The 13807-nt window shown below is 43.3% G+C and overlaps 1 protein-coding gene across 1 annotated transcript; it reads right to left on the bottom strand.

Annotated features, from left to right (window-relative positions):
* Positions 1-82: 82 nt before the first annotated feature.
* DAGLB (diacylglycerol lipase, beta) lies at positions 83-13711 on the bottom strand. Its single transcript, XM_014951435.1, has 14 exons — positions 13334-13711; positions 11146-11320; positions 10262-10523; positions 9012-9137; positions 7966-8093; positions 6961-7087; positions 6510-6593; positions 6013-6090; positions 4518-4598; positions 4297-4424; positions 3758-3826; positions 3602-3674; positions 2049-2302; positions 83-1219 (listed from the first exon to the last, which is right to left on the bottom strand). The coding sequence occupies exons 1-14, from the start codon at positions 13479-13481 to the stop codon at positions 1027-1029; spliced, it is 1926 nt and encodes a 641-aa protein (XP_014806921.1). The 5' UTR covers positions 13482-13711; the 3' UTR covers positions 83-1026.
* Between the last annotated feature and the right edge of the window lie 96 nt (positions 13712-13807).

Raw genomic sequence — 13807 nt, forward strand, 5'->3', positions numbered from 1 at the left:
CCTCTGCCTGGCAGCGAGCGCCCAAACAGCTAAAGCCAGAGCTTTTGTCTGGCACCATCAGACCTGAACAGAGCGAGGCAGCTGTTTACACTGCACTTTATTTTGTTTCCATATTAAGTATCACAGCAAGAACGCCCACACAGTTACTACTTTTACTTATTTCTATCATTTTTTTTTTTTTTTTAATAAGAACTGCTGCTGAGCCTTAAAAAAAAAAAAAGTTAAAATAGTTGCACACTAGAACCATGGACTCCACTTTTTTAAAATCAGTACAACTGGTTATATACTTTTTTGGCAGAACTGGATCAGTGTTCTCAGTGGTCGGAGTTGGGGACTCATGTAAAGCCAAGGCATGAACAACTTTTTTTTTTTTTTTTCTTCTCATTAAGTACTTATAGTATTAGTTTAGGTTAAAATCAATAAAAGTAGTCATGTGGATCAACAAATACAAAAGACAGGTAGATTAAAGAATATTGCACATGTATATCTAAGCAGCATTTAACCACAACACCCTCCCTCCCCTGGTAACTACCACAGGCTGTAAGAAAAATAGTGCAATCAATGAATCACTCAGAGATTCTCGTGGCCGGGGCCTGCTCAGGTACCCCCTCCCTCTGGGCACAGCTCGCTCACGGGGCGCCCAGACAATGGGGTGAAGTGACTGAAGCAAACACAGATTTTACTGTCTGAGGTCGGGCAGGTCCACGCTGTCCTCGCCTGCTCCCTTTGGTCACTTACTCGGCTGCCACCATGACTCCTGTGCCAGCCCCACAGAATCAGCTACAACTTGTCAAACGCTGCCATTTTTTGTAAAAGTGCAACCTTCAGCATAAAGGCAGACTGTGCTTTAACCAGCACACCATCACAAGGTCGCTGCCAAGACAAGGGCATCAGGACCCTTGTTTAGTTTATGCAGTGTGAGGAAAGTACTGAAATCCACGCAGGTATGAAAGTGGAATGGGTCCTGAATACTTGAAACCTGCAATTAAAAAAACACCACCCCCATACCTCCTCGTCCAGCTGCGGTTAGACCACGTTGGTGTGATAGTCCCGTGTTTGACAAGAAATACACGATCCCTGTTCCTGAGACAGACTGTGCAGAGCTTTGAGCACAACATCTGGCATGTGGTCTGTAATCATCTTGGGACTTATCAAAATGCTGCTGAAGACAGTTTCATTTGACCATCTTGCCGTATATTTAATATCTGAAGAGCACAACCTAAAAAACACAAACACACCACAAATACAAGGGCTGAGGCAGCAGAACTGGTGCCCAAAGCCAAGGCTGGAATGGCCCGGAGCTCTCTGCCCTCGCTCAGGGCTGGATGGCGGCTCCCAGAGAGCAACAGTTCTGACCTTCAGGAACAGCTGGAAATGCCACCTTTCCCTGTCCCTGAAGGCAAAACTACAGCAAATGACCCTGCCCCGTCACAGTGAGAGAAGCCACCAACTAATCCTGCTCAGAGAGAGGGACCGCAGGCTGCGTGGGCCAGCAGGGCCCAGTCACACCATTAGTGTCACATTCAGGCCCCATGTCACAGTCGCAGCAGCAGGAGACTGACACGAGATGTGGTGCTGCACCTGTGAGGGATTCAGGGTAGGTGATGGGGGCTCTGTGCACTAGTCCAATTAAGAAAAGATACCCCACATGATTAACTGCTGTGCTGTGGAGTAAATGAGGGAAGAGACATGAACTCAACAAAGTAAAGAAGAAGAGCAGCCATTGAGAAAACCTGCCAGGTTACAGGTGTTAAAGTAGCTAACTTGTAAAATCAGTATTAAATTGTTAAACATTAAAGATGTGATGCTTAAATAAAATACTAATCTACTGACTGGGAGGAAAAGAAGTGGACTTCCTCTCCAGCCCTTTTCTCCCCTCTTCTGTAATGTACAGACTTTTTTTCCTTCTGTAAGATGGTCTCGTGCAAGTTACAGATGCTCTGACTTCTGTTTCAGAAGCAGAGCTGGAAACGCGTCCTTTGAAAGCAAGAAGCAACTTTAAGTAGCTTTTAGGAAAGGAAGACAGTGGTATTCATGCTCCTACTTACCTCCTAGAGCTGGATTCTTCTACAATATGGATAATCTTTCCAGGAAGATACAGGTGAGGATACTGGGGTGGTGAATTTAAGTGTGACTCATCCTCAAGGGCATTGTATGAAGGTGAACGATGAACCATTAAACTCTCCTCAGCGAGGAGGGGCTGGGTGAGGGCATCTTGGCTTCTACCATCCAGCTCTGTGGGGAAGTTATCTGGATCTCCTCCAAATACTTCATACCAACATCCACGCAGCAAAATCTGGTACTGAATTCAGAATGAAAAACGGTCAAATTGAGGTTTGGCATCTCTTCAAGTAACTTATTCCAGTGGTGCACTTGCACGCACATCATCTGAAACTATGATTAAAAGATTAAAAAGGATTGTATGCACATGGTCCCCATACTTTTTGTCTGATAAAATCTTACCAACTTTTCCCCACAGTAATGCCTATTTCACCAATACCTAACCCAAGTCACTGATAACACTACAGGAAACATTACAATCTGTACCAGTTGAATTACTCTGTGTGCAACCTGAAAGGAGGGTGTAGCCAGGGGGATCAGTCTCCTCTCCCAAGGAACAGACGATGGGCAAGAGCAAACAGCCTCAAGTTGTGCCAGGGGAGGTTTAGGATGGATATTAGGAACAATTTCTCCGCCCAAAGGGTTGTCAAGCCTTGAAAGAGGCTGCCCAGGGCAGTGGTGGAGTCACCATCCCTGGAGGAATTTCAAAGCCAGCAGACGTGGTGCTGAGGGACATGGGGTAGTGGTGGGTTTGTCAGTGCCGGGTTAACAGTTGGACTGAATGATCTTAGAGGTCTCTTCCAACCTAAATGATTCTATGCTTCTATTCTGCAGATTTAAGTTTTCTTGCATCTGTAACTTCTGTCCATTATCTTATTCTGCATTTACTACATCATCCAGGCCCTCCACATGACTCCTCATCCAGGGTGAGTGCAGCAGATTTAGCTTTAGATATTCAGAAATGGCAGGTTTGAATCTTTAGACCACTCCTCTGTACCACCAGTATAATTTTGCCCAACACCACAGTTCCAGCACTTTCAAAACTGTGTTTCTTTCCAACAATAAAAAGAGGTGAGCAATTAGCACCATTATCAGAGAAATATTTGCTTTCCAAATGACTTCTGAAGGTAAAATTTAAATAAAACCACTAACTTGTTTACTTACCAATACTAAATGGTTATTAAAGTAAGTCATCTCACTGACTTTTTATCATATTAGCTGATTTGGTTTGGTTTTCTTTTTTTCCTAGCTTTTAATTTTTTTATAGTTTCCTTTAGCAGCAAAACTATCAAACAAATCATTTCAGGTCTTGGATGCTGAGCACAGACACCTTTCAGGTACTGTTGAATCTTCATTTCCAAACAGACAGCTTTATAGGATAAGAGACCAACACAAGTGTTGCTGAACTGAAAACAAACTTTTGTTCCAAAGCACAGTTGTAACTCTCATCATTAAGACCAAAATACACACACCAATCGTTAAAGCTGGGCCTTAACCCAGCTAACAATTCCACTTTTAACCAGAAGCTGCATTCCCTTACCTTGGGTCTGTTACAGTTTGCCACAATTCTCACTATTCTCCTCTTTAAATCCTCCATGTTGGGCATACTCAACCTGTTTGAACACATAGAACAAAGTAAATAAAAGCCTCCCATTCTCTGCCATCTAACTCATCTTTAAAAATATTTCCCTCTCACCTTGCAACAAGGTCCTTTCCAACAATGACTGAAACAATGAAGTGCTTGGTGTAATCTGCAAGGGATTTGCTTAAGAAAAAAAAAAAGACGCCCTTTAGATACACGAAAGAGACAAGCACACTTGAGTTTTATGGCAATTGTTATCATTCAATCAAAATACAAATATGTGGCGGCAGCAGCGTTTGCAGTCAGTTCTTCACAAGGATTTCAGACCCACCTGCTACAGATGACAGAGTAATTTCAATGCTGATTGTAACAGTAGGTGTAGGTGTCAAACAGGCCAAGCTAGTCAGTGGAGCATTTTATTCCAAAACTCAGACTATATTATCTGACAGAATTCACTAGATATATTTAATTTTGTAATATTCCCCCAAGAACTCGACTGTAACTTGAGATGGAGCAAATTTATTTCTAGTGGAGAATATATAAGCAAACTCTTAACAGTCAAGCCCATAGTTACCACCTAATGTATTTGTCAACTACCCTGAACGTTTTTACATCATAGACACAGAACCAAATAACAGAAGTCTCATATTTACCTTAAAAGTCCTCCTGGAGGAGAAAAAGCGTAACATCTTAATGTTGGGAAAGAGTTCCTGAGCATGATTGACAATATAGACGCTGTTCCACCACCCAAACTGTGGCCAACTATCACAAGTTTATATTCCTGTAGATAGAAAGAGAAAATCAAAATACCTTCACACAGAAAAAGCTTTGCACAATTTTTGCTGGCAAACAAATTATTTGGAAGATAACTTACTGGAGCGATTGTGAAAGCCTGGTTTAAAATTCCATCATTTATTAGCTTTCGATAGATGTAGTTTGCAGCTTGAGTTATTCCCTACAAGACAGCATTTACAGTTAGAAGAGACGGGTATATCTAGTCTGAAGTGTGATACGTGTATACTTTAAAGAAATTGCCATTACAGAACAACTTCCTTTTTACAAAGCTGGTCTTCTCTTTTAAGATGCTCCTGACAGAAGTCTATAACCAAGTGGTCTTGTATGTAATGGTTAAAAAGTTTTTGGAGTATTTAGTAAGGACATAAAGTCTGACAAGAGGATTACAAATTCTGCCTTGCAGTACCCGAGGCAGCATTTGATGCAACGACCAAGTCACTGAAATGATTTGTGCAACTCAGAGGGTTGTCATTAATGGAGAAGGGTCAAGTTGGAGGCCTGTAACCAGCGGTGTCCCCCAGGGGTCAATACTCAGCCCAGTCCTGTTCAACATCTTCATCAATGACCTGGACGAGGGGACAGAGCGTATCCTCAGCAAGTTTGCTGATGATACCAAACTGGGAGGGCTGGCTGACACTCCAGAGGGCTGTGCTGCCATCCAGCGTGACCTGGACAGGCTGGAGAGCTGGGCAGAGAAGAACCTGATGAGGTTCAACATGGGGAAATGTAAGGTCCTGCACCTGGGGAGGCAGAACCCCAGGCACAAATACAGGTTAGGGATGAATCTTCTGGGAACTACTGCTGAGGAAAAGGATCTGGGAGTCCTGGTGGATGGCAGGATCTCCATGAGCCAGCAGTGTGCCCTTGTCTCCAAGAGGGCCAATGGAATCCTGGGCTGCACAGGGAGAAGTGTGGCCAGCAGGCTGAGAGAGGTCATTCTCCCCCTCTGCTCTGCACTGGTGAGGGCACAACTGGAATCCTGTGTCCAGTTCTGGGCTCCCCAGTTCAAGAGAGACAGGGAACTGCTGGAGAGAGTGCAACATAGGGCAACCAAGATGACTAAGGGATTGGAGCATCTCCCTTACGAAGAAAGGCTCAAAGAGCTGGGGCTCTTTAGCCTCGAGAAGACTGAGGGGAGACCTCATCTATGTTTACAAGTTTCTAAAGGGTGGGTGGAAGGACGATGGAGCCGGACTCTTTTCAGTGGTTTCCAGCGATAGGACGAGGGGCACTGGGCATAAGATGGAACATGGGAAGTTCCACTCAAATATGAGGAAGAACTTCTTTACGGTGAGGGTGACAGAGCCCTGGAACAGGCTGCCAAGAGGTCGTGGACTCCCCTTCTCTGGAGATTTTCAAGACCTGCCTTGATGCAGTCCTAAGTGATGTGCTCTAGGCAATCCTGCTTAGCAGGGGAGTTGGACTAGATGATCTCTAGAGGTCCCTTCCAAGTCTGTCAAATCCGTGAATCCATCTCACAAGGAGAATAACCTTCTGTTTAACTAAGGCATCCCAGGTGTTTACATGTTTCTCACTGCTCAGATGGTTTAATAACAGCCATAGAATGCACACACCTTATGCACAAAGCCATTCTCCAAAACATCCTCCAGTGTCAGGTCTTCGCAATCTGCTGACAGGTCCGTGAGAATGTCCTGTAAACAAGACAGCTCTGGTCACACCTCTCTGCGGGGCCTCATGGCTCGTGCTCTGCTGCTCAACATCATCACAGGACATCAACGAGCTGCCTTTCCAGTGTGTAAGGAACAACCCACTATTAACCACCACCCGGGCAAATACACAGACCAATCATAATTCTGATTTCAGCAACTGTTTCCAAGCTGCACCCCTCCACACACACATCACAGTGAGGAGGGATTACCACTGCCCACCCCCCACACTCCTCTCCACTGGCACAGGGAGCACCACCCACCCAAGGGCTACAACTCAAGTCTGAAAGACTCATACCTGTCAGCGAGTTACTTTTATACGTGCCAGCGTAACACAATTTCCTCTAGATACTAGAGTTCACACATTTCTACAAAGCTAATTATTTATATCAGATGGATGATACCTCGAAAGACAAGGTTCCTCTCACTGCAACAACGATGGCTTCTTTTTTGTGATCCAAAGCAACGAAAAATGGAATCTCATAGATCTGGAGGGGAAAAACATAATCAGTAAAGACATCAACTTTTTATAAAAAGTAAGCATTTGTTCTCACCTTCTGAAAGCTCTCTTATTGAGCTCTCTATTGTACTATGGAAAGAAACTGAAGTATTTTCTTATCAAGTTACTGTAAGTGCCTTTTCTGCAATACTGAGACAAGTTTATCTCTACGGTTTTTGTGGCTGTTCCCTTAGATTAGAAAAAAAAAATCAGAACTGAATATTTCAGGGCCTGTTTTCACTTGGCTTTGCATCTTGCACTTTATAAATGCTGAAGGCAAACTAGAAACTTCACCCCTTGCTTTCACTGAATTAATCACTAAGTATTTTTGCTGAATACTTGCCCAGATTGTTTACCTTGTTATGAAAACTGATGTGAATGAAGTCTCTGTACTGCAGCCCTGTTATTTTCAGGATGGATCCAAAGTGAAAGTTGTGACGATCACTGCCGGTTATATCAGAATCCGTTGGTCTATTTCTGCAACTAACAACCACAGAAGAGAAAAACTTTCATATTCCAATTTTTTAGGTGTCCTTTTAAGGAATCAAACTCAGCTACATTTGCAGAAGGATTTCTGCCAGGAATGAAAAGCTCTTTCTTTTCTTTGCAGCAGTGTCAGTAGTCTGACGAAGACGTTACCTCTGCCCACAAACCGTTTTTTCCTGAGCAGCACGCCAGGCATTTCCAGTTCAAGGACTGGCCAGTGCTTGAACTACCAGTGCTACAGGACTATCAGCAGAGCAAACAATGCAATAAGAAAGGAATTCTTAAGGCTACAGGCCAATGACAAAAAATACAAACAAGCAAAAAGGAAACTGAAACCAAATTCTGCACAGCAGGCTTACCTCATATTTCATCCGTTGTGTTATGCAATAATTTTTTTCCAAGTAGTTTATATTACACTAAGTTATATTTATATTTCATGTTACTAATTAAGTTAATCATGATTACAATCACAAATGTTAGAGGTCACATAAATATACAGTAATTCTACACAGTGGACACAGTAATGCTGCACTTCCATACTGACTGTAAACATCTTTTTGAGTAAAGTGGGCAAAGGGAATAAAATGGAGGCTGGAGGGACAGGTAACTCTTGCTAATTCCTTTAAGATAGGGAAAACTATTGATACACTTTTATTTCTATACATACATATGTGCCCAAAAGGCAGCTCTAAAAAGCCTCATTTTAAAACATGTTTGGTTTCATTCCAATTCTTCCTTTGTGATTTTGCTAAATTAATTTTATTTATCTCAATCACAAACATGTCTTAAGGAAAAGCTAATCTGTTTCTGAGGGTGAAAAGACACTGGAGTAACAAAAGGAAGTTACGTGTTTTTAAGCTCTTGATCAAACCTACCAGTCACCATTGAGCTTACAGAGAGCGGTAAATGGGTTGGTGTAGATGTAGTAGGGCCAGCCATAAGCAGCTGCAGCAAACAGCATGTAGTGAGCAGCATTCTCCAGTTCAACGTCCAAATCATCTGTCTGAAAGGACACAGGGAAAGAAAAGGAAGGAGACAGAGGAAGAAAGGTGTGTTAGGCAGCCCCAGAATAAAACCTGAACACAGACTAGTGAAAACCAAAGCACAATGAAATACGCACTATCCAAAAGGAAAGTCTCGAGGTCTAAAAGGAACTAAAAATAGCCACTCATATTCCAGATACTTCTACACTGATTAGCTCCATACCCAAAGCAACAGTCACTCAAATATGTTACTTAAGGACACCAAAGGATCAACTGCAGAGTCTGTAGCAGATCTCTCTGGTAAAGACTTTTAAAGCCTGACCCCATCATATTGGTTGGACCCAAAAGGAAGCTGATAGAAATGCATTGGTTGAATGCATTTATATACTTCCATGAAACACCAAAAAAAGGTAAAATAATTTACAAAGGCATTTTACCATAGAATACTATCAAAAATCAATTAGCAAACTGTAACCCGTCATCTGCAAGCAATTAAAAGACACTATTTTTGCTTCTTACCTTATCTGGATATTTGCAGCAGACATAATTTAAACAGACAACAATACTAGCTTTTCAGTTCTATGCAAACAGTACTAAATATTAATTTTCTCTGTTATCTTTCTCTCACAGCTCTTCAACAATGTTCAAATGTCCTAAATAGTTCCTTTTTGCACCTAATTCCTCATTCATGTATGTTCTACTTATGCAAAAGCAGACAAATGTTTTGACTGAAAACGCATCAAGATGTTTTCACTGCATTTATTAATAATTTAAACTGTTGTGATTTTTTATAATAGACTTTAATTTTGTTAAAAAAAAAACCAAAACCAAAACAGCCTTGCACAAAGAACTGCATTTCAATTTGATCTGGCACCTCCTAGAGTGATCTGGAACCTCCTAGAGGGATTGCACCAGAGGCTGCAACAATCCCATCTTACCACAAGAGATGATGGAGAATGACACAGGACTTCTTCAGGCTCTTTCGGGCAGCTTTCCATTTTATCTTGCTCCTGATGGAGCAGAGTCAAACCAGCTGCTATGTCACTTGGCACCAGATCAGTGTCCTGTACAAAGAAATGAAAGAGCACTTAAACCATTCTGCGTCTCAACGTGGCAAAATTATCTCATATGACAATGCACACGGAATTATATTTTTTCAGTTTATATTAATACATTTCACTCGGAGACAACGCGTGTTTCATAAACAGGTCACAGTAGCATCTAACCTCCCTCCCCTTCTGTACATAGAGAGTGTTTTCTTCAAGAAGACCAATGACAATTCTACACATGAATTTCACCACTTGACAGAAGACCCAATAGAGCATCAGCCACACAGTACCGTCGGCCGTCGCAAATAATGATCCAGATGTTACTGGTCACCGCTCTACACCGCTATGTGAAAAGTCCTTTACACTGGAAACAACTAAGAAGGATTTTACAGAGGAGAAGGCTGGAGGGTGTTTATTCAGCTCTCTGGGGCAGTCATCTCTCCCCTTGACTGACACCCTTTGCCCTACAAACCACCACACAGGCTGCAGCTACACATCAGCATGCCCAAAGGCTGCTTCATCAATAACTACTAGGTTTGAAATCATGAACAGATTCCAGAGTCAACACTGAACTACAACTACCCAAGGAACAGGTGACGTACATTTGAGCTACATCAACCCTATGCAGACTCCAATTTGGCAGATGCTCTTTGTTTCCAAAAACCAGCCTCCCACCTGTGCACGCTCTGGCCTGGTTCGTGCTCACAAGTGGCTCAGGACAGAAGAACTGCTGAACATACTGTGGGACTCAGCTGTTATAGTCAGAAAGGGGTCAGACTCTTTGCTCTGGGTACAACTCCTTACTCATCAGCAGCACGAAAAATGTCTGGATCCTGACATATTGAGGAAAAGAAACCCACCCATGTTCTCCTTACTAGATACTTAGGGAGAAAGAATACTGTTTTCTCACACCCTTCACACTTGTGAAACGAGAGAAACCTTTGGTAAAGGGAGAGAAAAATCAGCGTTGTAGACCTTGTATGAGGATCACCTTTAACTTTGAAATTGGCATATTCAGAACCTGGTTTCCAGGCACAGGGTACCGGGGAGCTCTGGCTGAACAAAGGTACGTGTGTGTTGCAACATCTGTAAATTCAGAGTTAGTCAGAACAGAACACAAAAAAAGCTTTCCATCTTACTGAAAAATAGTTGCGGAAAAGCTCTGCGATGCTTGTGAAAGCCACTCGATGGTCGTCATCTTGCACAATACAACAACAGAGCAACCGGATCCTTTTTTCCCAGACTCTGGTGGCAGTGTTCTTCACATTATACAGCAACTGCCCCGACTGACTGCTTTCCAGGTTCCGATTGACACTATCGGTGAGGTAAAACGTCTTTTTGCCCCCAAGTGGATCAAAGACAATTACAACTCCAATGATGGTAAAGATGATGATAACCCAACTGCAAAACAGAAGGAAGTGGGATAAAAGGACCGTAAAACCAAATACTTCTGACAAGTATGCAAGAAAACACAACCACAGATCTTGACAGACAGAAAACAAAGGTACGAAATACTGTATGAACACCATCTGTTACTGTCTTAAGGTGCTTTCAGTCCCCTGGGCACAAGAACAGGGCTGTCAGCTCATTTCACAGGGGGCACAGACTCAGCATTGCAGCCCTGTGCTTCGGAAATATCAACCCAGAGGTGTGAAGGCTCCATTTTTCACTACCAGTTAAGTGATCTAGATACTACCCTCTCCACATTTATCCAGTTTTCTACATTACCATCTATTCCTCTTTCTGATCTTCACATCCTTTCCTTCACTCTGGCACATATTCTCTCAAGGCGAGTAGCTCAAGTTTTTTTAGGGAAAGATACGAACACATTCTGGCTGTCAAGATTTAAAAAATCTACGTACATAATGAAAACCCTTCTGTGAGAAACCAGCATAATTTATAAGAAATATCAAAGCCTCCAACTGCTGGAAAAGTCTTCAATAAACACATACAAAACCCATGTAAACAGTAGTTCCCATTCCAGTACGCTATCAAGCTTAGATGTGGGGGGAGGCACCTTTACCTTGCAATAACTGTCCCAATGATGACGTTTATCACAGTCTTTTCGCAGCGCACGCTGCTGTCTGACACCCATACAGCTCCTACCACAGCCCAGATGAATTCAGGCAAATAGAGAAGCAGGCGAGTATAAAGTAGTTTGGGAAGTGATTTTCTTGGGCCTGGATTAGAAATGGTTCCTGAAATTACAGGGCAGATTTAGAACAAGAACTGTTTATGAATGCATCTTAAGCACATAAAATCCAACCCAGATACATGAACTTTCTGAGCTCTACAGAAAGTAAGAAACTTAATTGAAACTGTAAAGTGTTTTCACGCTAATGGAAAGCTGTCACTGAAGCTGAGAAAAGAAAAACCCCAACGGGTTTCAAGCTGTGATTCTCAGAATCTCCCCTCTCCAGTCAGGGCAGCCTGCAGCTCACTTGGGGAGCAGAGCTCACCCGGCATAAGCCAAAGCGCCGCGCCGGAGTGCTGCTCCCCTACAGCTCCTCCTGACACGTGGTGCCTGCGCTGGCTGCTAATCTATGTAGCTTTTAGTTGGCTGAATATTTCCCTTTTAGAAGCCACTTTGCTGGGCTACACTGAAGTTCTGTATACTGAGTCACTAAATAAATTCATTCACAGTTTTAGAACAAAGGTAGGATCCTTATCAGGACAAATACTTCTCAGACTATTTTCTGTATCGTTACCTTATTAATAACCTCTTCCTTTTAGCACTCTGAGGCAATAAAACAGGGGAGCAATTTTTGGCCAGCTCAGGTACTTAAACCAGTTTGTTGATCGCAGGGTAATGAGGTGGTGGGGCAGGATAATTTGTAAAGGCTTAAAACACCACAGAACAAAAACAACTTTGGAAACAATTTTGCAATTGTAAAGCTGTGGTTCACATCCAGTGACAGAGCTGTTTAAAAAGCCCTTGATCCAGAGGTTGCTTATTCCCACTGCGGGGTTGCAGCCTGCGCAGCAGCTCGCACAGACACAACCAGATGGAACTGTGCTTCCTGAAAAGTACTGCTTCCCTTTCCCAGCACCACAACCCCGTGCCTGAGCTCTCCGGGCGGGTTTGCCACTGGCTTCACTAACACCCTCATCAGCACAGTGCAAGAACCACTGCTCCAAACCCACATTTTATAACCACAGTCCAAGACCTCTCACCATTCATTTCCTCGGAAATTCAGCCTCAGAATCCTTCCATTTCTCAATTATAATGGCCTTGTAGCTGCACTTTTATACCCAACAAGGCTCTTTTCTCTCCGCTATTTACAGTTATATCTCTCACCTCCTCAACTTTGATATAAACAGCATAATTTGGCTTATCTTCCTTTGCCTCCTCTGGAAATTGTAGAAAAAACAGTGGTTGGATTCAAGGCCAGGATTATCATCCACATCGATACTTTCTCTTCATGCACTCTTTATGCTTCTTTCCATTTAAGTCATTTAATTACTTTTCTATTTACACGGTGTTGAGAGAACCAATATATTACAAATTGTAGGGTCTCATCTATTACTCAGAGACCACACATGTATTTCCAACTAATCTTTCTAGCATTACTTTGATAATAAGGTGTCCCATGAAGAAAAAAGCTTTCCTAGCATTTTTTAACCCCAAATGAAGCATTTCTGACTAGAAGTTGCATTGGGGTCCTTACTTCTGTTTAGCCAATCAATGGCTATGACATTTATATGGTTAAGTTCCTATGTGTTTGGTTTTTTCCCAAGCAACCCACTGCAGCTAATAAACTTTTGCAAGATACGACTGAATTTGCCTACACAAGACAAAGCTAATATGAAGCTTCAGATGAGAAACTGATTTTGGATAAACTCCCCTAAATTCCTGTCAGAAACGTTGAGCAGTGTTCCATTCGAGGTCAGGTATTAAGAGTGAATGAAGAGGAAGCTGTGGAGGTGTTTTGATGGCAATGAACGTATCGCCGTTAGCTGCACTAAGCTACTGTGTCCATTTATTATTTTAGATTTCTGGCTAAGAGGTAATACTATTAAAGCAAATACATTAATGCTGACAGACGCTTTCTCAAGTTTGACTACCATTAAAGCACTTGATATTTTTTTTTTGCATTGTTGGTTTGTTTGGTTATTTTTAATGCCAACGCCAAGTTGAAAACCATATATATTATAATTAATAATATTAATTAAAGCAACTTCACAGTAAATACAAAACATCGACTATTTACCTTGCATGCTGACATACACGAGAGCAGATAACGCACATATTATCGAGGCCAGGAGAACGAGGAGCACAAGCAGATAGCTGTGCAGTAATCCTCCCCCGGGACAGCTGAACTGCCCCTTGTGGACCGTGTAAAGCGCCAGGATCCCCATCCACCTGCGGGAGAGGACAGCGGCTGCGGCCGGAGGGGAAGAGCGCACCTCCCGACCGACGGCCCTCGCCGCGAGGGAGCACCGGATGCGGGCGGACAGGCGGGGGCTGCTGCAGGGGGAACGGCTCACAGGGAAATGCCCGCGCCAGCGCTCGGCAGTGACCGCCGCAGCCCCGCTCGTCCCCAGCCCCCGCCGAGCCCCGCAGAGAGGTCCCCGCGCTCGCCCCGCAGTAACGGAGCCTCAGCAGCACTGTCCCCCGACCGGACGCACCGCGGCAGCCCCGCTCCCGGCCCCGGCCCACCGCCCCGCTCCCGCCGCGGCAGCGC

This window comes from Calidris pugnax, unplaced genomic scaffold (assembly GCF_001431845.1).
Source record: "Calidris pugnax isolate Ruff unplaced genomic scaffold, ASM143184v1 scaffold198, whole genome shotgun sequence".
Taxonomy (NCBI): Eukaryota; Metazoa; Chordata; class Aves; order Charadriiformes; family Scolopacidae; genus Calidris; species Calidris pugnax.

What these genes read in the sequence shown, in the direction of transcription:
- DAGLB (XM_014951435.1), bottom strand. Translation starts at nt 13,481, where the DNA reads ATGGGGATCCTGGCGCTTTACACGGTCCACAAGGGGCAGTTCAGCTGT. An exon ending in ACATCAGTTTTCATAACAAG is followed by an intron (nt 6,594 to 6,960) that starts GTAAACAATCTG and finishes TTTCCCCTCCAG; the next exon opens with ATCTATGAGATTCCATTTTT. An exon ending in AGAATGGCTTTGTGCATAAG is followed by an intron (nt 4,599 to 6,012) that starts GTGTGTGCATTC and finishes GCTGTCTTGTAG; the next exon opens with GGAATAACTCAAGCTGCAAA.